This window comes from Macrobrachium nipponense, chromosome 15, assembly GCF_015104395.2.
Source record: "Macrobrachium nipponense isolate FS-2020 chromosome 15, ASM1510439v2, whole genome shotgun sequence".
Lineage (NCBI taxonomy): Eukaryota > Metazoa > Arthropoda > Malacostraca > Decapoda > Palaemonidae > Macrobrachium > Macrobrachium nipponense.
The window spans coordinates 34347604-34373269 of record NC_087208.1 but is presented as its reverse complement, the minus strand read 5'-3'; the positions used below and the strand labels follow the sequence as shown (position 1 = coordinate 34373269).

General features: G+C 41.0%; 1 protein-coding gene across 2 annotated transcripts; it reads right to left on the bottom strand.

The window, feature by feature from the left end:
• Positions 1-1367: 1367 nt before the first annotated feature.
• LOC135227076 (complex I intermediate-associated protein 30, mitochondrial-like) lies at positions 1368-25024 on the bottom strand. Of its 2 annotated transcripts, none has more exons than XM_064266907.1 (7): positions 24880-25024; positions 21981-22280; positions 19941-20061; positions 17441-17595; positions 8795-8857; positions 8137-8322; positions 1368-1673 (listed from the first exon to the last, which is right to left on the bottom strand). In XM_064266907.1, the coding sequence occupies exons 2-7, from the start codon at positions 22254-22256 to the stop codon at positions 1452-1454; spliced, it is 1023 nt and encodes a 340-aa protein (XP_064122977.1). In that variant the 5' UTR covers positions 22257-22280; positions 24880-25024; the 3' UTR covers positions 1368-1451. The 2 variants fall into 2 exon arrangements, with proteins under 2 accessions (XP_064122977.1, XP_064122978.1); XM_064266908.1 differs by having other exon boundaries at positions 20010-20061.
• Between the last annotated feature and the right edge of the window lie 642 nt (positions 25025-25666).

Here is a 25666-nt window from a genome sequence, read left to right as displayed (position 1 = left end):
ATAGGTTGCAAGAAAAAACCTGATAGGGTAATGTTTTAAAAAATCATTGCTTATACTACTGGGATCTTGTTTAAAACTGAGTTTTAAAAATTAATGACAGCACTGTAAATAATGCGACATAAAACTAGTTTGGTAACTACCATAAAAATTTCTGTGAAGCACCAGAGTAACTGAGTGAATGACTTCAACTCCGTTAAACTTTATGATGCCTGTTGACTTAGGGAGTACATCAACCTATAATGCATTGCAAAAGACAACATTTCTTAGTAATTCATTCTTTACTATGCTTGATCCTCTAACTGCAACCCTTTGTTTAAGTACTACTTATTAATGTTTATTGTCTTGCAACAATGTTAGCAGATCAGACAGGACAAAATTGAAACAATTGTTAAGAGAATGAAAGTGGCTGCAGCTAGGGGCTGAAGAGTTGCTACAAGGAGCCTTAAATAATGCCTACAGTGCACTGTGTGATGTGCACTAACTCCTTACAGGAAGTAGACCGGATTAAATTATCAGATGTTGTGTTGAAATTACATAGGCAAGGAGCCAAAAATCGAAGTTGGTGACTTAGAAGTTAGATCTCAACAAGGAGACACCACTTTGTGACACATCATGTTACAACACAGCCTACTTCTCTCTCTTTACCACATAAAAAATTACCCTGTGCATGTGCTTAGTTATCTTCTCACCTAAGGCTCTTCTTCTCCTCATTGTTTAGGTATTAGATACAGTTCTTAAACTGAATGGTTAAGATTATGCTTGAAAAGGAACATTAATTGGTATCTAAAAAGACAGAGTTTTAAAAGTGTTATCTTCCAGGCTGACAATCTAAACAACCAAATACTGGACAAATGTAAAAGTCAATGTAAATGGTAGGTTACATGAAGTCAAGTGCTTCGAAGAGTCATGGCTTAAGCTAGCTTGGCACACTTTTACCAACTAACAGATATTGAGACTTAATGGAAAGGTTACACACCCAAAGTGGCCATTAAAGAAAGGGATCACTTTAGTATTAATTAGAGACAGTCACTTAATCCTTTGGGATTTTGATAACTTCATAGAAAGTCACCCTATTTCCAGCCTTTGAAATTCTGATTAAGGCAAAAGATGGCATCAGATGAAAATTTTCTGCAAACGTATTGTCAATTTTTAACATAAAAAATCGACTGCAAGTAGAAATTCAAAATGACACCAAAGAAACCTTTATACCAAATACTTACAGCCAACAATAAAAGAAAAATATCACATTGCCCATAATTTGTCAATGTGTGCTTTGCTGGAGAATTTTAGGAGCCCCTCAAAATCTAAAAGGGTCAAGAAATCTTCTTAAATAGGTTGAACTTCTAAATTTAGGACAAAAACTCGCATTAAAAAAAAAGAAAAATTGCTTTATTACATTCAAATTTACATATTTAAAATACCTCCTTTACAAATCTTAATCTAAATTCATGCTAATATATATAAAATTTAGGCAATTTATACATTTCATAAGCAAATTCTTCGGTGTGATCAGGATCACAATAAACGCCTACATAATCAATTTCTAATCTGAATGGGGCATTAATCTTGTCAACTGCCGAAATTCCAAAAGAAACTATTCTGTCGAGAGGAATAGCACATTGCTTATCTTGGATGCGACCTTTACTACTCAGAAAGAACTTGGAAAAGGGAATCTGAAAGAAATGGAAAATCAAACATTACCTACGACACCACAAATCTAATCTTTAATCACCCAAGGGTCTGTTCTTAAAAAAAAGGTAAAAATTTCAGCATAGAAAGAAATAAATGAAACAATAAGGCTGTTCTTAACCTAAGTATAAATTTATTGGAGAAACAAATCCACAGTTATGTAAATGTACATATATCTAAATCTAAAACTTTAAGGATAGCTTTCGGGAATCTGTTTGGTTCCCCTTATCAATCAGATTGATAAGGGAAACCAAACAGTTTTAAATTTAAATATATGTACATTTAAATATGATATTGTTATGATACAATAAAGTTTGTTCATACTTACCTGGCAGATATATACATATATGGCTGTATTTTCTGAAGTCCGACAGAATTTCGAAAACTTCCGGCACACACAGTGGTCGGCCAGGTGGTTAGTACCCATTCCCGCCGATGGGAGGCGGGTATCAGGAACCATTCCCATTTTCTATTCATAATTTTTATTTCCACTGTCCCCTGAGGGGAGGTGGGTGGGTACTTAATTATATATATCTGCCAGGTAAGTATGAACAAACTTTATTGTATCATAACAATATCATTTTGTTCATGAAACTTATGTCAGATATATATATAGCTGAATCCCACCGTTGGAGGTGGGAAGGGACAGAATAGAAGGATTTTGGGAAACAAATGCATGCAGATGATTTACATCTTGGTTCCACCTGTTAGCATAGCTGGCTTCGTGGTTACTGCCACGTAAGTCTGCTTGTGCTACTAGAGTTGCCAGCGAGGTAGAGACCTATATAGCTGGTGCACTCCAGATGATCTGTCAACAGGGGCGAGACCACGACGTGACTAGACCATATTGACCATACCATGAGGGCTAAGAAGTAAAATAAATATATATATATATATATCCCCACCTGACCAACCTAGCCAAAGTTAAGGTGTGTTAACTAAGGCTTAAGAGTTAAGAAGTCGCCGTTGTCGGCGACTCAACAACTAAATTAAGAGCTCTTCCTAACCATTTTCTACAGGATAGGATGAGTGGTACTTCTTGCCCCCAAGATTGTGTCTGCAGACACGTATGGCCCTAGCGAGCAGCAGATCTCATATGCCATCTTCCCATCTCGCAGGGAGTGTGAAGTGAACACAGAGTTGCTTCGCTAAAACATGGTACTCAGGATGTTGCCGAGTGCCATGCTCTGTTGAAATGCTTCCGAGGCCGCGCCCTCACCTCGTGAGCATTCAAATCAAAAGATTTCAAATCTTTGTGCAAACACAAATAGGAGCTTTTTTGAAAGAACTCCTTAACAATAAAGCCAGGGTGTTCTTCGATATGGGCAAGTCTGGTCTTTTTCGGAACATTGCAGATTGCCTGAAGGACTTCGACTTTCTTGAGTTTTATGTAAATAAAACTTGAGAGACCCGACAGGGCACAGGACTCTCTCTGGCTCCTGCCCACTAACTTGTGCCATCCTTGATTCCAAGCTCCTCGCCCAAGGACAAGACAGGTTTCCATTCTTAGGCCACAATGGAAGGCTTAGAGAACACACCGCCTTGTGTTCTCTTAAGCCAAAACTTCTGACGATGGCTGAAAACCTCACTAACCCCCTTTGTCGTATCTAGGGTGGTTAGAAGAAGGCCTTTCTGATCACGTGCAAGAAGTTAACAGGTAGGAGAGGTTCGAATGCTTTGACATCAAGAACTTCAGACTATGTCTAAGTTCCATATTGAAAGCTTCGATATGGACATACACAGTCGGTCCGTCTGTACTAAAGTCAGGTGACTGACCAGTTAACCAGTCAGACGAATCAAGGACAGCAAGGCTGTACCCTGAAGACCATAAGGCACTATTCTTCGCTGAAGGAAGAGTGTCTGGACTGCCTGGGCGATTCAAGCTAAGCAAACTTTGGGGGGTGTATCAACGCAACCCAACGTCGTCAGCGAATCAACTCCAGAGCAACTCCTGACTCGAGCTTCTGGGGCCAGGAGAAAGGAGCGAGGAGCAAAAAGGCGATTCAGTCCCGAAGGACGAATGCCTGACAGTCCAATCTGGTCTCATGTTACACGATCATCGGGGGTTTGCATACGCAACCGACTTTGTCAACAAGAAACTCAGGGCTACTATATGTCGCCTGTTCTCGCACGAGTGTCTGACTCCGAGAAAACAGGTGAGACAAAAAGTAGAGGTGAGCGAGTTCCGAGATTCCACAGAGCTCAAAGATCATGAAGGGCTTTGTTGTTTGACAGAAGCAAATCTCTGAGCCTAAAGGCCGTCAACAACATATTTGCGTATTCTATAATAGTTGTGACTGCCAGCTTATCCCATTCTTCAGACGGAAAGGGAAGACGGTAATCTTATTCCTGTCAACATCTCGATAGTCTGAACGTAGTCAGACTCAGAGCGGAGAGGTTATAGGTACCTTTCATGATAGAGTAGACCGACTCTCTCGGAAAAGGTCCTTGGAAAGTGAACTAGGAAGGAAGTGACCTCTGTGAATCCAGGATCTAGAAGGCCAACATGGGGCGATCAGCGTCATTGTCGCTCCCTGTGGCATCATAAATCATCTTATTACATCCTTCAAAATCATAGGATGGCATTAAATGCTACCGCTCCCAGATCGAGAATAAGAAGCCTCTTCGTCCTCAACATAGCGAAGAGATGAATGAAAGGACGTCCCTAAAGTCTCCACAACTCTCAACATACTTCTAAAGAAAGATTCCACTCGGAAGTCAGTAGTTGCTGCCTTCGATCGAGACGATTCGTACGGACTATTGCAATCCTGTAACGAACCTCTGGAGGATCGTTACGTTCTATGCCTCTTGTTATGATAGGCTCTTTCTCGTAAACTCAAACAGGGACCGAGAGAAGATACTTCTTAAGATATGAGAGAGCTGTGGAATTTCAGAGTTGATCTGAACCACTGGTTCCAAAAACTCGTTTCGAAGACTGGAGGGACGACCGAATTGCTTCCACTTCTTTCAGATTATGTTCCAGGACATCTGAAACCCTCTCCAGATGTCCGGCACCTTCTCTTTATCACCTCAGGTGATACATGACGCACTGAGAGATGTTCAGAATCATTCCTAGATCTTTGATAAAATTCAGTTTCCCGGTAGGAAAAAACTGTAGAGGTCTGAATTGCAGTCTATTCAGGGAAACAAACTTCTTCAAGAAGGAAATGGTCCCCAGCATCTCATCCATTCCCTCATCGAGTATGCTTACTTCCCTAATAAGGCTGCGCTTTGCCTAAGCAGGAGAGCATATAATAGTACAATATTGCGGTAGACTCGTAGCCCTATACCGTGCGGTAACGAGCACCGAAAGGAATAAGATATCTCTCTGTTAAACATAGAAAGGCAAAACAATGCAATGTTTATTCATTCATGTAAGAAATCCCCTCAATCTTAGGCTAAAGACCGTGATTGTAGGGCAGAGATACAGTTAGTCAGTCAATCCCGCAGGAGAGAGACATAACCGCTAGCACAGAGATACGATTAGTTAGTCAATCCCGCAGGAGAGAGAGACATAACACACCGCGCATGACAGCGAACGAGCTGGTACTGGCTGGGCTGGACTGGAGGAGTCGACAGTGACAGCCGCAGCTTACATTCGTCGTCTCTTACCGTTATGCGTGGGTTGCCAGCTACTCTATTCTACGAAGAAATAGGTCCGTTATTTTGAGCAGAAAGAGACTCCCAAGCTGGTATATTTAAGCGAAACAGAAAACGCTAAATATAGAGGTACGTTAGTGTCGTCATAACACTACCATACAACGGTAAAAGATAAATCGGAAACTCCTGGAAGGCTACAGGGAGTAACGATTAAATGTCCTTAAAATAATAGACCTCTCGGTTGCCATCCGAAGATGTAACTACAGCAAGCGTATATGACTTGAACCAACCAGTAGTAAAATAACGCAAGGCAAAATATGATATTGTTATGATACAATAAAAGTTTGTTCATACTTACCTGGCAGACATATTTATAGCTGAATTCGGAAATACAGCTACATACATATCTGACAGGCAAGTTTGATGAACAAATCTCAGAGAATCGAAGCGGACAGGTCCAGCTTCTTATGTTATTGTACATAAGCGTTCATTGACGAAGTCTACAAGTATATGTCTTGTACGAGATTGCGATTAATGAATGAGAGCTCTTCCGAATCTTGTCAATAAGAGCTTATCGGCTTACACAATAAAAGTTATTGAGGAGTTTCTCAATGAGAACTAACACATTACGGGACAAAGAGATATTTTGTCAATGAGGGGATACCCACTTAATTGACAAAACGATAGTATATTGTCAATGGGGGAAAATCACTGAATTGACAAAACGTAATCCAGGAAGTCGAGCATTTAATTTTCCGATTCCCGTTTCAAAAGAGGAAGGGGCAAGAATCCTGTTAAGAGACTGGGCTTACGGCAGGTAGAACGACGATGTTCAATTCGGCAGCGTAGTCCCGACTAGGAACTAACAAAATCTATCATCTGAAAAGCCCTTTCAGATGGGCTAAAAAGCTTGCAAAATTATCCTGGGAAGAGGAAGAAACTCTCCAACCAGCTTCCTCTCCCGTATCACAACTAATGCCTGCTAAAGCTTAAAATCTATTGGCAGTATGGCAAAGGAAGTCCTGTCTTGCGCTTTCCTGAAGAGCGTCCTCTTGATGAGTGCCTTTGCAAGAATCCTACTGAACGTTGCCGAGAGTCCTGACGTGCAGGACGTCGAGCTTTTACATAACCCGTAGCTGCCTTACCGCAAAGTCTTGACTGCGGTAGAGCAAAGAGATCTTCCCTTGAGCTTTCCATAACTCCATCCAATCCTGGACTTTACGAAAAGCAATATTAACTGACAGAGACCTCAAGAATTCACGAAACCCGTGGTCTTGCTGGGTTTCGAAAACGAAGTTGCCTTTTCACTTAAGTTTTCCGCCGAAGCACGGCTTACTTCACATTCTTCACAGGCGAGGTAGAAGGGATCACCGAAGGTAGGTAAAAAATCTTTAGGCCCAAATCAGCTTGAAGAGTTAAAAGAAATGTTCAGCCAGGCGACACACCTGGAGTGCGCTGGCGCCTGGCGCACGCTCGGCGTCCACTGGCGCGCGCTCGGCGTCCACTGGCGTGCGCTTGGGCGTCCACTGGCGCGCGCTCAGCGTCCAATGCGCGCGGCCTGGCGTGCATCCGCGTGCGCTTAGCGTGCACCCGCGCACGCCTGGCGTTCATTCGAGCGTCCCGTACAAGCCGAGCGTCAAAAGAAGCGTGCAGAAAAGCGTCACGCTCCTGACAGGCGTCTATGCAAGCGAGAGAAACTGCCTTCAGGGAAGAGCGAGAGACATCTCGGAATGAAAACCAACTGCACGAAGCAGTCTCAGGTGAAGGGTTGATTGTGTGAGAATACGAGGGGCGAGGGAACGCCTTCTTATTCTCACAGCAACAAAGCTAGGACGTCCACGCTCAAAAGCGTCCTGCTACTATGACTTGCTTTCCCTTTTCTCGGTGGAAAGACGTACACGAGTTCAGGCGACGTTCGCCTTCTTACTTCTCACTGCAAAACATGACGAGAGAGAGAGAGAGAGAGACGTGAAGCGTCCTCTTCTATAAAGCTTCTATTTAGAGGGCGCGAGTCCTTCCGAAAGCTCCAACCCCTGTGCAGGGAGGACGCTTCGGAGGACGAGAAGCAATTCTTCAGGATTCGTGCACGTGCACGCACTTTGGCAGCCTGGGAGTATCTTCAGGTCGGCCGAAGGCACGTCAGATCGGTGGGGGTTCCTCGTAACCCTCCTTCGGCTTTCGACATGCTCTCTCCCTGTTCCTGGGAGTCAAGCAGAGGTCCCGGCCTAGATGCGAAATAAGGCCGATCTGACGCACCCTCCACTACACAAGGGGCACTATCACTGCACTTAGCCACATCAATTTTGCTCTCCAAAGCCAGCACTTTCGATTCTAAGTTACGAATCGATAGAGTATCAGAGAAAGGGCAATACCCTCTACAGACACTGTTTAGGACCCGAAGGCAACATTACAGGGTTAGGAGTAATAACTACAGAAGTAGCACTCTTCACCACAATGATAGGAGAGCGAGCACCTTAGATTCCAAGATACAGATGGAATCTATAACGTAAAGGGCAATGAAGTTTCCAAAATCCTAAGACGGAGGTACTGAAAACAGGTGTTTCCAGCACCGGCGACAGAAAAATTATGATTAGAAAATGGGAATGGTTCCTGATACCCGCCTCCCAGCGGCGGGAATGGGTACTAACCACCTGGCCGACCACTGTGTGTGCCGGAAGTTTTCGAAATTCTGTCGGACTTCAGAAAATACAGCCATATATATATCTGACAGGTAAGTTTCATGAACAAAACTTGGATTTATTTCTCCATTTGAAGACTTGTGCTACTATGAGGATTTTTTTAATAAATTTATTATTAGAATGAAAACAAATACATATACATAGTTACCCTGGTTAGCTGCCAATGAGGACCTCCTCTTGTGTACAAAGCATATGAATAAATATCATTCCAGGTTATATCAAAGTATCCGGCAGTCGAAATATTTATAAGATACGAACGTCCATCTCCACGAACACGTAACTCCAATGTATTGTATTCAGACCAGTCTAAATATGTTTCACGTTTGAAGGATTTCTGTAACAAAAAAGTTTGTTTTACCACATTCCCATTTCTTATAACTAGGTCTCTCGTGGCACAAAATGTCCAGATGCTTCTTTTCCTCTCAAAAAAAAAATAAATAAAATAAAAAATAAATAAATAAATAAAAACAAAAAAAATGGGAGTAAAAGACAATTATTGCACCTACTTAGGTTAATCTAAAAGTCAAATAGTTGCAAGTCCCACTTCTTGTACCTCTGCAAGAACATTAACTACTCTCATGATGTTACCTTGTGTACTATTGATATTAATGAATTAACCATCTTAGTCAAACATTATTTAGCAATTACATACATTGCATTTTGTGTACCACCATGAAGATGTGGGCATTTGATGTTTCATTTACAATGCTAACAATAATATTTTAATAATATTTTAATGCCCATTCCAGTATAATACATGCAACATGAAAATGCAATAAAAAACTATCAATTACATAGTAACTCACCCTTGGACGAAGGGACCTCATGTTGACATACCCTGCTTTTTTAATCACACCATCTTTAGGAACCTGAAATAAAAAAAATGAATTTTTTAACTTAAAACCGAGTTTGAGAATAATTTGACCACAACAAAATAATATGAAATAAAAGCTAAAATGTGTATGTTTTGGCAATTCAAAATAATATAGCATTACCAAGATCACTGTAATTTTCCTGAAACTTCTTGATTTTGGGATACCATTGCAATACTGTACATGGAGTTATCCAAGTTCTGTGTTTGAATACATCCACCTTTCCTCATGCACTACCAATAAAAAAGGCTGACAAGGTGTGGCAAGCGCATGTGGTGGGAAATGTTGAGTATCTAGAGAAAGCTTAACCCACTATACTCGGTTTTTTCCATCTGTCCATCCGCCTGTGGTGTTTGGGTATGGTAACACTGCATCCCGGGCTTTAGATACCCGTACATAGTTACATTCAGCTTACATTCAACAATAATAACAATATCCTATTTTGAATATTAATGGTGTAATTTGCATACAGTAAATTATTAAAACACTTTTCAGTTGCAAATGTACACCCAGATATCCTTTTATTTACCTAAAACTTACACATAGCGTAACTATTTAAAGCCCGGGACGCAGTGATACCATACAAAAACACCACAGGCGGATGGACAGATGGAAAAAAACAGAGTATAGTATCTGGTTTTAAGTTTAGGTCTCCATGCAATTATTATTACATTGCACCCGATCTCATGTGCAACTGATACTTACCATATGTATCTTATTCTATGATAAATACTGTTATAATTTTATTAATTCTTTCTTCTTTTGTGGTATTTCCTGTTTTACATTAATTTACACTCATCTCTTTTGTTTAATGTGACTAATACAATGATGTGTCTTGGGTTTTTCAATCTTTTTTATCGTTCATAAGACTTCCAAATATAGTCTGAAGGATTATATTACTTGGCTCCAAATAAGATAGAAAACCTAACTATTTCTCTAAAGAAATTACCCTTAAATACCTGCACACAATAACATAATTAACTGTACGGTACTACATTGTTCTTCATAAAATGATATTGTTAAACTACAATAAAGTTTTGTACATACTTACCTGGCAGATATATACTTAGCTATAGTCTCCGACGTTCCCGACAGAATTTCAAATCTCGCGGCACCCGTGACAGGTAGGTCAGGTGGTCTACCTTACCCGCCGCTGGGTGGCGGGTGTATGAACCAATCTATCTCTCCAGCCAGATTTTCTCTTCCACCTGTCTCCTGAGGGGAGGCTGGGTGGGCCATTAGACGTATATATCTGCCAGGTAAGTATGTACAAAACTTTATTGAAGTTTAGCAATATCATTTTTGTACATGAACTTCCCTGCCAGATATATACTTAGCTGATTGACACCCTTGGTGGAGGGTAAGAGACAGCTAAAGTAATAAGGAGAGATAGGAAACAACTGATGTTGTAGGATATAAATAACCTTGGTTCTTACCTGTTCAGGCAGAAGACTTCATTGATACTGTCTCTGAGTCTGCATTGCCTGGAGAGCTACAGCTAGACGTGACCCTGATGCTGAAAGACTCTCGGATCTACCACTGGGATATATGATCCCTTTGTGTGGTAGAATCCAAGTCGGATCCTGTTAAAGGGAGCTCGTCCCTAGCTTAACAGGTCCTAACCACTACTAATGCAAGGAGCCACACTCATCAGACCACCTAACCAAACTACTAAAGATTAGTATTACGACCTAAAGAGATGCCTTCATGCATCCTCTTTAAGGCAACCAACAACAACAAACACAAGACATAAGGGGAAAAAAATTTATACTACTAAAAAGGATGAGTTCCAGCTCCCTGCCCCAGCACCGAATCCGCCTATACGTACAGGGCCCAAGGCGAAGCATTTTTCGTAAGTGATTCTCTACAGTCACGTCGTAGTGGTTCGCGAAAACACTGACTGACATCTCCAGGAAATTTTTGTCTCCATCAGGTTCCGCACAGACATATTCTTGTTGAAAGCAAGAGAAGTTGCTATGGCTCTTACTTCGTGTGCTTTCACTTTAAGAAGCCTAAGATATTCCTCTCTACAAGATCCGTGTGCTTCTTTGATGAGGCTTCTCAAGAAGAAGGACAATGCGTTCTTCGACAATGGACGAGTAGGGTCTTTACTGAACACCACAGACTCTCGTTGGCTTTCAGTTGCTCTTTTCTTCTAAGGTAGTATTTTACCATTCTCACTGGGCAAAGAGTTCTCTCGGGTTCTTCTCCTACCAAAGAAGATAACCCACGAATCTCGAAGTTCTTGGGCCATGGACTTGATGGGTTTTCATTCTTCGCAAGAAACCCAGGAAGGAAAGAGCAAATGAGAGAGTCCTCCTTAAAACCCACATTACCATCAATCGCCTGAAGCTCACTCACTCTTTTGGCGGAAGCTAGAACCATCAGAAACAGAGTCTTCCTAGTAAGGTCTCTGAATGAGGCTGAATTAGGGGGTTCAAATCTAGAGGACCCAAGGAATTGAAGGACCACATCCAAATTCCAGCTAGGTGTCTTAGGAGACTGCATTTTCGTTGTATCAAAAGACCTAATAAGGTCATGCAGGTCCTTATCTTCCGATAAGTTGAGGCCTCTGTGCCTGAAGACATTCGCCAACATGCTACGATAGCCCTTAATCGTCGAAACGACTAGCCCACATTCTTGTCTTAAGAATAAAAAGAAGTCTGCAATCTGATTCACAGAGGTACTGGAAGAGGAAACGTTATTCCTCTTGCACCATCTTCTGAAGACATCCCACTTCGACTGGTACACTCGTAAGGTGGAAGACCTCCTAGCTCTAGCGATTGCCTTAGCAGCTGATGAAGAAAAGCCTTTCGCTCTGACCAGTTTCAGGACAGTCTGAAGCCAGTCAGACTGAGAGCGGGGAGGTTTTTGTGGTACCTGTCGAAGTGGGGCTGTCTGAGTAGATCGTTCCTTAGAGGAAGCGATCTTGGAAAATCCACCAGCCATTCCAGCACCTCTGTGAACCACTCTTGTGCTGGCCAAAAGGGAGCTATCAATGTCATCCTCGCGGAATCTGACTCTGCGAACTTTTTTAAAGTCAACCCCAGAATCTTGAAGGGGGGAAACGCGTATACGTCGAGTCCTTTCCAATCGAGTAGGAGAGCGTCTATCCCTATTGCTCCTGGATCCGAGATGGGCGAGCAATAAAGATCCAGTCTTTTGTTCTTTGAAGTTGCAAACAGGTCTAAGTGAGGCCTGCCCCACAACTTCCAAAGGCTCTGGCAAACATCCTGGTGCAGAGTCCACTCTGAGGGAAGGACCTGATCTTTCCTGCTGAGGAGATCTGCCCTTACATTCCTTTCTCCCTGTACGAATCTGGTGAGAAGTTTGATCCCCCTTTCTTCTGTCCACAGAAGAAGATCTCTTGCTGTTTCGTACAGAGAGAAGGAATGCGTCCCCCCCTGTTTCCTGATGTATGCCAGAGCCGTGGTGTTGTCCGAGTTTATCTGCACAACTGCTCCTGTCACATCGGACTCGAACTCTTTCAGAGCAAGCCACACGGCTATTAGTTCTTTCCTGTTGATGTGCCAGGAAAACTGGTCCCCCACCCAGGTTCCTGACACCTCCTTGGTTCCCAGAGTCGCCCCCCAACCTGTTTCCGACGCATCGGAGAACAACACCAGGTTGGGGTTCTGGGATTGAAGAGACAGTGCCTGCGAGAACTTGTTGGGATCTGCCCACCATGCTAACTCCTTCTTAATTTGATGAGAAATTGACAGGGAGAACTTCAAAATCCTGAGAAGGACGACTCCAATCCGATGAAGAAAGAATTGGAGGTCTCAGGTGCAACCTTCCTAGGGAAACAAATTGCTCCAGTGAGGAGAGCGTCCCCAGCAGACTCATCCACTCCCTCACTGTGCATACTTCTTTCCCTAAGAAGGTTGTTACTTTTTCGAGTCCCGGGCTATCCTCTCCTGTGACGGAAAAAAGCCCGAAAAAAAAAAAAAACAAAACTCAGGGAGTTCATCTGGATCCCCAGATAAACACACTCTTGAGCGGGAATCAGACTTGACTTCTGCAGATTGACCAGGAGTCCTAAGGAATACGTCAAATCCAGGGTTTTCTTCAAGTCCTTCAGACAACGATCTCTGGAATTGGCCCTTATAAGCCAATTGGCGAGGTAGAGCGAAATCTTTACCCCTTCTAGGTGAAGCCATTGTGCTACATTTCTCATGATGGCCGTAAAAACTTGGGGGGCCGTCGAGAGGCCAAAACACAGGGCCCTGAATTGGAAAATTCTTCCCCCCATCATGAATCTGAGAAACTTCCTCGAGGAAGGATGGATTGGTACGTGGAAGTAAGCGTCCTGCAAGTCCAAGGACACCATCCAGTCCCCTGGAACGGAGTGCTGCTACACCGAGGCAGTGGTCTCCATCGTGAACTTCTTCTTTTCGACGAAGAAGTTCAGGGCGCTTAAGTCCAACACCGGTCTCCATCCCCCTGAGGATTTCGGAACTAGGAACAGGCGGTTGTAAAAGATTGCGGAATGATGATCTGCCACTAGTTCGATCGCCTCCTTTTCCAGCATCTGATCTACTGCTAGTTGGAGGGCCTGATTCATGATGGGGTCCCTGTATCTGGCCGTCAACTCCCTCGGGGTAGTCGTCAAGGAAGGCCTCGAAGAGAATGGGATGAGGTAGCCCTTCCTCAATATTGACAGGGTCCAGGCATCTGCGCCTTTCTGGGCCCAGACTTCTGCAAACTGTAAAAGCCTGGCGCCTACAGTTGTCTGAAGGACTTGAGTCTTACTTGGGAGGTTTGACTGACTTCGCAAAAGTCCTCCCTCTTCTATTGGGTTTACGACCTCTGAACGAAGAGGATCTAGAGGTAGAAGCCCCTCGAAAGGGTTCCTGAGAGGTTGGCTTCGCTTTCTTCGTCTTAGTCTGGAAGGAAGGACGAGGCTTCCTTGCAGACTGTGCTAGAAGGTCCTGTGTAGCTTTGGCAGAGAGAGCCTTCGATATGTCTTGAACAAGGTGTTTAGGAAACAGCTGCGCAGAGAGAGGAGCAAAAAGTAAAGACGATCTCTGTGCATGTGAGACAGACTTAGTTAAAAAGGAGCAAAATACTGATCTTTTCTTCAAGACCCCTGCCCCAAACAGAGAAGCTATTTTGCTGGCTCCATCCCTCACCGATTTATCCATACAGGATAAAACACAATTCAAATCCTCCGGAGAAAACGGGTCTGGTCCTTGAGTTTTCTTGGCTAGGACTCCGAGGGACCAATCGAGAAAGTTGAAAACTTCCAAGACTCTAAAAATGCCCTTTAGAATGAGATCCATCTCATTCATGGCCCACGTAGTTTTGGCCGAATTCAAAGCTGATCTTCTAGTGGCGTCTACTAGTGCCGAAAAATCTGCGTCAGCTGAAGACGGAAGGCCCAGTCCCAAGGGTTCTCCTGTCTCGTACCAAAATCCGGTCCGTCCGGAAAGCTTCGACAGAGGGAAGGCAAACATAGTTTACCCCGCTTCTTCTTTAGTTCGCATCATGAACCGAAACTCTTGAGCCGCTTTTTTCATTAGAAAAGAGTCGGTTTTCAATTCTCACACACGAAGATCCGTCGTTGCCTCCAATTCATCACCGTGGAGAACAACGATTGTGGAGAAGGAGGAGCAGTAGGGCTCAAAGACTCTCCGAACTCCTGAAGGAGAAGCTCTGTGAGCTTCTTGTACAAAGAAACTGCTGCCGATGTATTCGTTTCTTCCTCAGAGGCTTCCTGGTCTTCTTGAAGAGGAGAACGAGGATGAGGATCCTTATGAGAATCCCTAGATGATTTCCTAGCTGGGGTACAGTGCGATGTAGGAGACAAACGTCTTGAATGAGGAGAAGAGTCCAAAGGAGAGCGGCGTACAGGAGAACGACGAGTCGTAATAGAAGGACGCTTGTCCGAAAATTCTTGTCTCATCACGCATTCCTTCCTAAACGAAGACAAACTCTTAACAGCAAAAGAGGAAGGACTCCCTTCCCTAGAAAGACCACGTCTATCCCTAGGGAGCTTACAAGAGGGATAGCGCCTACTAATATCCTGGCGCCGATCGTGAGGAGAGCGGCTACTAGGCGCTGAGCGCCTATCAGTCACAGGGCGCTTAGGAGAATCCTGGCGCCTACCAAGCGGAGAAACATTGCTAAGAGTAGAGCGCTTATCAGGAGCAGGGCGCTTGAGAGGCTCTTGATGCCTACGAAGCGGAGAGCGGCTGCTATGCTCCGAGCGCTTAAACGGAACAGGGCGTTCGACGAGATCTTGGTCCTTACCAAGGGGAGAACGTCTGTAAGGCTCCGAGCGCCTAACAGAGGCAGGGCACTTGAGGCGTTCTTGACTTCTAGCAAGAGGGGACCGATCAGGAGTAGGGAGCCTCGAAAACGAAGAGCGCCTACTAGGAGAACGAAGCAAACGAGGTTCAAGGCGCCTTTCTCCAGGAGAACAGGTACTAAAAGAAGGACGCCTACCAGGCGCAGGGCTCCTACTAGACTCTTGATGTCTAACAGGCGAGGAGCGAACTCCATGTGATGAGCGCCTACAAGTCACGAGTTCTGAAGTCCGATAACAGTAGTCGGAAGAAGCGCGCCTACTTTTAGAAGGGCATTCCCTAGGTTCTCTGAGAAGGCGAGGAGAAAAATGACGAGACGGAGACGACGAAATAAGCCTTCCTTGACCTGAGCGACTCTCTCTTCTTGCACGAACTCTAGAAGAAGGAGAAACAGACGGGCGGAGCGTCTACCCTGAGGGCAGGACTCCCCCCATTCCGATCTGGGGAAATATCTTCGTAATCCATTGAGCGCCTATCCGACGATTGGAGCCTCGACACCTCCGAGAGAGAGCCACGGGAGTGGTGCCCCTCTCGTGAAATCCTACGATGTGTAGAAGCATCCTCAAAAGAAGGAGATCGCTAATTACAAGGAGAGCGATCTTCCGACGAAAAGCGCCTCGATCTCTTGATAGGGAGAGACAAATCCTTCTTTCTACGGGATCTCGATGCCAAGGAGTCCGCCAAGGCTGTGATCTGAGCTTGTAGGCCCGCTAGCACTCGAGTGGGTGAGTCAACAGGATCTTCTTCCGAAGCAAGCTCAGAGCGAGGAGCGGGAGAAGAAGGGCGATCACAGGATCTCCTAGGCTTCTTTGCTTGCAAGGAAGCTACATCAGAAAAGTCTTCTGGACTGGACGCTAAAGTACTGAAGGGAGCCTGCGAAGCCCTCTTCAACGGGCGCGACGCCTCCTTAGAGCTCCAACCACGCTTCGGCCAAGGAGAAGAAGACGACGAAAAACACTGACAAAGAATATCCTTCTTCTTACGATCCAAGGCAGCCTGGAGCGAACTTCAGGATCTGCTAGAGGACGCCTGACCGGTGGGGGCTCTCCCTAGACCTCTGCGGCTTTTGACTTCCTCCTCCACTGGAACTGGAGTCTGGAAGAGGTCTAGGCCTGGAGGCACTAAGGAGCCGGTCAGACGCACCCTCCACATCACTGGGTACACTGCACTTATCATCACTGACACTCTTACCTTGATCAGTACGAAGAGTCTTGTCTTCCTTAGTACACAAGGAAGCTTTTGAGGCCGCCGCCTCCGAAGACGAATCTACGGCTTCAGTGCGGGGAGCAGGAGCTGAGACCTGGGAGGAAGGTTCTAAAACTACATTAATGTTAGTTTCATTCTCACTCATTCTCGACCTGCTCAAACTCCTGGAAGAAGCCTTACGTACCCTATCTCTTTCAAGTTTCCTAATATAAGAAGAAAGAGCCTTATATTCATCTTCGTTCAAAACCTCACACTCTTGACACGGGTTACTAAACAAACATTCATTCCCCCTACATTTAACACAGATAGTGTGAGGGTCAACTGCAGCTTTCGGTAACCTCACCTTACATCCATCAGTCAAACATACTCTAAACAAAACCGGAGTTTTGGAAACAGAATCAAAATCAGACATTCTACAGGAAAATCCAGCGCAAAGTCAATAACGGTCCACAATCAGCGTATGCCAAGCCAAAATAGAGCGAATACGTCACCAAAAAGTCCAAATCAATCTCCAGGCAAGCGAGAAATGAAGAATCTATCGGAAGGAAACGACAACAGTTGTTATCGCTTCAAGCGACAGAGAAAATCTGGCTGGAGAGATAGATTGGTTCATACACCCGCCACCCAGCAGCGGGTAAGGTAGACCACCTGACCTACCTGTCGCGTGTGCCGCGAGATTTGAAATTCTGTCGGGAACGTCGGAGACTATAGCTAAGTATATATCTGGCAGGGAAGTTCATGTACAAAAATAATATGTACAAGCATAAATAATTTACATTTAGTAATTTCTGCTTACAGCATGACTGGGAAGCCAAGACAAAACCACTTATAAAACCTAATTAAATGTAAACGATCACTAAATTATGAAAGCTGACACGTGTCAGTTTGACTTTATGAGAGAGAAATCAACAATCAAGGCAATTTTCATAAAGAGACAACACCTACATTATCTCGCCTGCTCACCAGTTTACAAAGGAAGTTTATATGATAAGCAAATCGAAGGATTTTTATTCCAAATAAAAATTCCAAAGCAAATAGTCAGATCAGTGCAATCTCACTTCCTTACCTGTGTAGACAGTTCACCAGAGAATAGCCCATGACCAGTTGGAGACAAGGTAACTGTTCCTGAACTAAAACCTTCATTGTGGTCCTGGTCACATGTTATCACCCATTCCTCCAAATCTTTATTTTCTTTGAGAACCCACATCTTGTCCATATCACCTACATGGAAAATAAAAAATACGGTATGTAAATACAGTGTTTGTATATATTGCATACATATACTATGGATATTCTATTTATTATTCTTCTACTCTTTATATATTTTGTACACAGTATATGAAAATATGAATGATATTTCTAATTATATAAATGCCTCAACTAGCATAACCATTATATATGATGAATATAGATAAAGGTATGAATATTATGGAGATTATACAACAAAATATGTACTAGTGGATATGACCGAGATGGTTAATTTTGTTTATTTATAAAAAATATTCAATTCAACTAATTATGTCATATTATTACACATTTTATAGATATTTTATGTAATAATTTTACTTTACATGTACTGTAAGCAGCTGAGGACAGTGACATACTATTTACCCAGTGGGTATTAAAAGTGAAAACAATGATGAATGACACAAAACCATTTATAAATACAGTGTATATACACCTATTGTATGTTTAGGTTGTCCATCATTGACATTACTCTAAGCTTTTTTTATTTTCATTGTTTAAAATTTCTGCAAAAAAAAACTTGCAACTTCCTCTGACATATGTAGTTGTGCTCATCTTAAAATTAATTTCAAACTCCTAACTGGTCTCAAATCCATCATAAAAAGAGAGAGGTCTTAGAAGACAGCAAAACTTTTATTGTTTCTGTAGAATCTCAGCAATATTTGCCTTCAAAGGGTACCACTGAATATACTACATACATGCTGCCTCCAAAATATAATTCTTACTCTTGTCCCTTCTAAATTTAGCAAACGTTATACGCTGATTTCAGTACATATCTATTTCTATACTAATGGGGAACATTTGAGCAATATTTTGTCTTTTCTGGGTCACTGATTTTGAAGTTTCTTGTCTCTTCTATTTAGTTTATCTAGTCATCTCCCTACTGAATGTTTAATTTTCATTAGTTCTGTTGCAAATCAGACCACAAAGTGACTTTGTGTTGGGAAGGGTATTAGAAGTGAGAAATATCTTGACCTGTGACACTGGTAATGAACTTTGTTTTGAATATGTTAGTTTTATGTTCCCTCAAGTACTGGTGTGGAAGAATTTCTCTAGAGTGCAACATATTCCAGTCAACCCTAGGGATTTTATGATGAGGTGTATGTGCAGTTATGCTGCTTTGGGGAAACGTAATTGTTATCGCAAAGTGTTCACCATTATAAAGGAGGAGCACATAATTAGGTCAGCTGACGAAAATATTCCTCGTTTGAGAAAAATGTGTTATTCACTGTCATTTAGACAACAAAGATCATTCCTATCTAATAGTTCTTCACTAGCCTGGCCAGCATCACCTGCGGTATAGCAATTATGGCCCCAAACTGGACTGTGGGTATTAAGTCTCCAGTTATGGCTGTTGAAAATTGTCAAGTGAGGTTTGTAAGTGACTCATGTTATAATTTCCATTTAGCTGATTTGATGTTAATAATGATGAAAGAATTACTGATTTCCCTGCAAAGCTTTACAGCTGTAACTGAAATTTTTATTCCTGATCTTAATATTATCCTCTTGCATAGGCATTTAACCAACTCACTGCATGCTGTAAAACATATTCCTTAATTCTGATCATCCTTAGCATTCGCACCTTCCCAGATGAGATATGCAGTTGATTCTAACCGCCAGCAAAACATTAGCAATAGGAAGGAAAGACATCAACATATGTAGTGTCACTGGACAAAAGCCACTCCATGAAACTAGCAAATGAAGAGACTTCCAGTGCCAAAGAGGTGTTGATGTAATGTGTAGAACACCTGGTCATTCTTACTACAACTCTTCCTAAACAAAAAGAAATTCAACCAAGCCATGACGAATCCTGGTGTAGAGAACTTGTCAGATTACACATACAGTACATACTTAGCACAGACAAATACTGTACAAGTAATGAAGGTCTCTATAATAGTTCAATAAAGACAGCCACAAATCTTACCTGCAAGTCTTTGCAAAATAATACAAGCAGGAATCCTACTGTACAGTGCCTCTAACCGTATACTTTTGTAAATTTTACAGCATTAATATTGTGATACACCTAGTAGTAGAATGTAACAAGAGCAAGAGGATTGTTAATCGACCAAGACAAAAAAAAAAAAAAAGTAAAACAGACAGTTTTTACTCTATACACAAGATTTACATTAATTCCTTAAAATCAAACTTCATTGTTACTCCATGTGCTCACAGCAAATTCAAACAAATATTACCATATAGTACTACCTAAATACTGTATAAACTTGGGACATAATGCTGTAGATTTTAAATACAATATTCAATAAATAAACTAAGGAATAAAATAGCATCTTGCATTTGCTGGGAAAATTAATGCAACTGACCTGGTCTAATAAGTAAAGGATCATACTCAAATTTCTCTTTAACTTCTTCTTGCCATTTGGCCAGCTCACCTCTTAGCTCCTTTAAACCAGCACGGATCATTTCCTTTTTGCTGTGCTTTTCCTATCAAAACAAAATTAAACAAAGATTAGACTTATCTGCATTAGCAGCCTTAAGGTAAAGCTTCGTTCGTATACAGTACTATAACAAAAATTTGCAAATAATGCAACTTTAATGAAATCTAAGACAATGTATCTGAATTCTTAGGGGCATTTCATAATGGCTATAGTTAACAGCAAAGTCTGGCTTTACAGGAAAATTTATGATTTAGAAAATATGAAAAGGCTAAAAAATCTTATGTGCCAGTGAGGACTGCTATCATTAGAGTAAGAATAAAAATGGAACCATGTTTCTTCCTGAGAAAACCAGGTTCTTAATTCTTCTGGATAACTGGAGAAGTCAAAACATTCAGGCAAACAAAACTGTTCACAAATTCTTTCATGCAAAAGTGGGTCCAATTAAAAAAAAATGCATTTCTTTAAAAAGTAAATTATGTTACTCAGAGTTACAGAAACTTGAGTCTTTATACACTTATCTATTTCAAGTCTTCACAAAATCATAGCACACCATTCTTCTAGCAAAAGCTGGAGTGTTTGTTGAAACTTGTTAACATGACAGTTAGGGTTTGCATGGTGACTGGAGAGTACCAGCTGCTCAGCTGGCTGAACCCTAATTTTTTTTCTTTGAGTTAAAAGACAAAAGGCAGAAAATGTTATTGGTAGGCTTTAACATATAAAGAACTCACCAAAAACACACCTGATCTACCTTGTTACCAAGATTCAATGACCATATCAACAATTTGCCCAAAGATATTCCTATAGTATACACACATAGAGGCTTGGGTTTGAGTAAATATACTTCATTGTAACAAAAAGAATTTTAAAAATTATTTTCCTCATTAAATATCACAAGTTTTTTATGTAATTTGTATGTTTTCTTGGTATGCAAAGCGAGAGCCTCTTATGTACGAATATTGAAACTTGGTAACAATGTAAGATTGAAACTTGGTAACAATGTAGTAACTGTTGGTACATGGGTGAGCGGGGGAACCCCCCAACTCATCAACCACATTTTCCTTCAGCATCAGGGACTACGTAGGATGGCTGTGCTGTGGAAGGATTATGATAAAAGGTTCAGCTTTGCATACCTACGAAAAAAAAAAAAAAACTGTGATTTGTTGCTACATGAATTCAGACCTTGATTTCATATCTAGGAACTCACCCCTTATTTGGGAAAGCAGTCTCTCAACTGAGAAGTATCTGGACTCTCACTTGTTTAGGAAAATTCTCAGAGAACCAAGTAGCCCCGAGATGGGTGACTCAAGTTTGAGAGCAGCTAAGATCTGGTCAATATAATATAATGGATTCAATTGGTAGCTCTACTGCCAACCACCCTTGTTTAAATAGAGAGCAGAGGGCATCACAATTTGTGAGTTGAAGCTCTACATAGGATGATCAAATTATGAAGTTTACCTGGGCCTAGTCCAGCACGCACTCCAGCCTTATACACACCAAGTACCTTTTGTCTGAGGCAAGCATGGATGATTACATGACTTGCTAAGCAGCCACCACAGGCCCTATGGAGAAGGTATACAGGGACTCTTCAGTGATGTTCCTCAGGAAGAACACAGTAAAGATAGTCTGGCAAATCCAGACCAGACATAAATCCTCATTATCTGTGATACTGAAAGTTTCTCCAGAACACCAGGGACAGTTCAGTTCTACTGACCTCATGAACTTCACCCCAATCTAGCACAAGTTAACTACTGTACCTTGTTTTCAAGTTTTAACAACCAACTCCAGCTTGCAATGAGGAATATTCCTACATAAAAGGTGAAAACTTGTATTCCCATAAAACAAATAAATGTCTGAGATGGTGCTTTTGACCTGTATTACATGGGGATTTGTTTCCAGTGGTGAAACTGGTAAAGAAAGTTTAGTTATGTATATATCTAACTAAGATTTAACTGAAATGACACTCACCTTGCTACCATAACCACCTTTTCTATCTCTTTCCCAGAACATCCAGTGAACAGGAGTTGTTGAAATATATCTGACTGACTGTGCATTATTCTGATCATTGTTGAGTACCCTGGCAACTTGTATTCTTGAAGGTTGTAAATATCTTGCCTTGAGGGAACGTGAAAATTTAAAAGAATCATATGTTGAAAAACTGTAAATTGTTCGGCACAGACCAGTACCAAGTGACGTGGTGCATAAATTTGATGGCAAAAGCAGATGAGGTATACCACGAATCATTCTCTTACCAGTCCCAATCTTCACCTGAAAATATATTCGACATTAAACATATAATAGGAAAATGATAAAATAATATTAGAAAAACACAACATACACCAACAAAAAATTGACAACAATGTAACCAAGTTGAAACACTGGATCTCTGTGAATTTTGGAATTTCTGGAATCCTCCAATACAGGAGCCAAGTCAACAAGACCTTACTACCTCTGGAACTTTTCAGAACTATTACAATACACAAGGAAGTTATCCTGATTTTTCCAAATGAAGTTCAACAAGCCAAAAGATCATTACAGATGACCCTTCATGATTATTGTGTACATTAACTTCTGCCACAAAGTTTCATGCCACACTTGTTACCTCCAAATTAATTCTCTCTAGAAATACTGACATGAATTCCAAAGGGAGATGATTATCCAATTTTCATGGTGTAATATATTTACCAACCACAAATTGAGGGCTGAGGTGTTTAATTTGCATAAAGGACTCATATAACACTGTCAGACATTTATATTCAAACATCACTTATCCCTCACCTTTCAGTTCTAACCCTAGGCTACATGTAAAGGGATTTAACATATACAACAATGTACTATTAAGATATAAAACCCACAAAACATTAGCATTTTTATCAAATTATAATCTTAATTTCAGAATAATCTAGAGAAATTGCTTACCATTTTTCTATCTTAAAGGAACAAAAAGTGGTAACAGCAAATAATAATAAAAACTACTACTACTGTACAGCCTATACAAACCACAGGGTATGCAATCAAAGATGAGCATATTTCATACTTTTTGGTTTGGCAAGAACTGAAGTCTGCACTACCTATTGCAGCAATGGCAAACAATGGCATAAATCTGGTGATTATGGTTAGCTGCTTTACTTCACTGTCAAAAAAAACCTAGACAAGCTACAGGACTCTACAACAGAAATTTTAGAAGTTTCCCCACACTAGTAGTTTGCTGAAAAGTTTACTATGCTATCAGTAAATCATACAAGTCTATGCCTAAAATAAGGGGTGTGACACTGTATTTTAAGGTGGCATCTCCAAGTACAGATGGTATGTCTATGGAAAAGCTCTGTGGGCGCTGTTTTTTGTATCAGCCCCTCGGGAATGAACGTAAAAATAAAAATGGTAAATTTCTCACACCATCTTCATAAAGGTACTAGTAAGTAGTAGTTAGCCAAAAATTTTTTTTATTAATACCTAAATAATACCTATCTCATAAAATAATGCAATCATCCTTATCTGTATTGGGATTTCACCCTTGGTTCTCCAGAACTTAGATAACCTAACCTGGCCCTTCGGCCTGAATTAGGCTATACTAGGTAGCCTATACCTAGTAGTACTCAGACAATGTACCTAACTGCTCAGTTTTTTTCATCTGTCCATCCGCCTGTGGTGTTTTCGCAAGGTAACACTGCGTCCCGGGCTTTAAATAGTTACGCTATGTGTAAGTGTTAGGTAAATAAAAGGATATCGAAGTGTAGATTTGCAACTGAAAAGTTTTTAATAATTTACAGTATGCGAATTACACCGTTAATATTCGAAATAAGGTTATTATTATTGTTGAATGTAAGCTGAATGTAACTAGTACCTATACTATGTAAAGCCCGGGACGCAGTGTTACCATACGCAAAACCACACGCTGGTGGACAGATGGAAAAAAACAGAGTAGGCTATAGCCTAGTATACCTACTAGACTATCGTAGTACCTAGGTAGGTATAGTAGGAGCAGGCTTCGTTTCAAGATCTTTAGCCTAGTAGTCCAGTTTGTACAATATGGTCCCTCAAAGTACATTCTGGGGAGATAATAAGAAGTACCTAATGTTGCATATCTAATTAGGTAGCTAGCCTAACTATACTCTGTTTTTTTCATCTGTCCATCCGCCTGTGGTGTTTTTGTATGGTAACACTGCGTCCGGGCTTTAGATAGTTACATCAGCTTACATTCAACAATTATAATAATATCCTATTTCGAATATTAATGGTAATTAAACATACAGTAAATTATTAAAACACTTTTCAGTTGAAAATGTACACCCAGATATCCTTTTATTTACCTAAAACTTACAAATAGCGTACTGTCTAATGCCCGGGACGCAGTGTTACCATACACAAAAAAAAAAAAAAAAAAAAAAAAAAAAAAAACAAAAAAAAAACGCCACGGCGGATGGACAGATGAAAAAAAACAGAGTATAGGCTAGCCTATATCCTACTACACAGATATGACTACCCTTACCCGGCAGGAACATTGACCCTGATTCCTGTATACCTAATGCCTACCTAGCCTTGAGACAGTTGCGGTCTACATATGACCACTAAACAATATTTATAACGTTATTATTTATATATAATGTATATTCTGTCATGCAACGCTAAATTTCACATTAGGCTAGCTACCTACCTAAGTACCAAAAAATAAAGTTGACTTGACCTACGCAACCCTAATCCTGCGGCGAAACTCGAAGTAGCCATAGATTTAGGACCCTAATAAAAACATGATACCTAACAAAATTTAGGTGGCATTAAAAATTTTAATTCACCTGTAAAGATTTGCTCAAGATATCTAAGTATATTGCCATTACAGGAGAAAAAATGCATTGGAAACTGGCCTTACCTAAGTGCCATAACAAACCACAAATTTAGACACGTATTTGCAGAAGAAGAAGATGCAGGCTCAGTTTTGATCTCAATATTTACATATACCTAGGAGTGAAAAATTAGTTCAATAAGTACCATTAAAGATTACTTGAGTAACAAGTAGAGACATCAAAAGACAGAGTACATGTTAAGAGTAACTGAACAGTACGAGGACGTAATGAAGTATGATATATAGTATTAGGAGTGCGACAAGCTTTATTGGGTAACGTGGAAACCTGGAATAACATCACAGAAAAATACACGAGGACTGCAAGAAAATACAGTAAAGGACACCTTCAAGGACTGTATGAATAATCAATGTAGACAATCTGGCATATGGTCTGTGGCTTACAGAATAGAGAATAAGCAATTATTCTGCTTCATAACATGAGAGACTCCGAGGAGAAAAGACTGATATAAGTAGTACGTATAAGATAAGCTAAGAGCCCCTATGTAGTAACATCATGTAGTAAAATAATGTACCATATATGAACAGAAGAAATGAGAAAATGTGGCAAAAAAAGATTGCTAAGTTATTCTCTTGTAGGAAAAAGAAATAAATAAATCAATGCATAATTTTAGCGACCCTAGATAATATATAATACTATATCAATGTGGGATAAGAATAAAATTAGGCTGAAGAGAGCTAAAATGCTAAGGACAGGCAGTTACTTCAGTTACAATAACAGTTATGAGCGAATGATTGTTAAAATCAATAATAGAAAGTAAAACAGTATTCTGTTATTATAAAAAATCAATTCGTA

Bases quoted from the DNA above. Each gene is read 5' to 3' on its own strand.
- LOC135227076 (XM_064266907.1), bottom strand. From the start codon at position 22,256: ATGATTCGTGGTATACCTCATCTGCTTTTGCCATCAAATTTATGCACC. The intron at 8,858-17,440 runs GTAAGGAAGTGA...TTTTTATTTCAG, and splicing joins CTGGTGAACTGTCTACACAG to GTTCCTAAAGATGGTGTGAT. The intron at 8,323-8,794 runs GTGAGTTACTAT...TTTTTGTTACAG, and splicing joins TGAGGTCCCTTCGTCCAAGG to AAATCCTTCAAACGTGAAAC.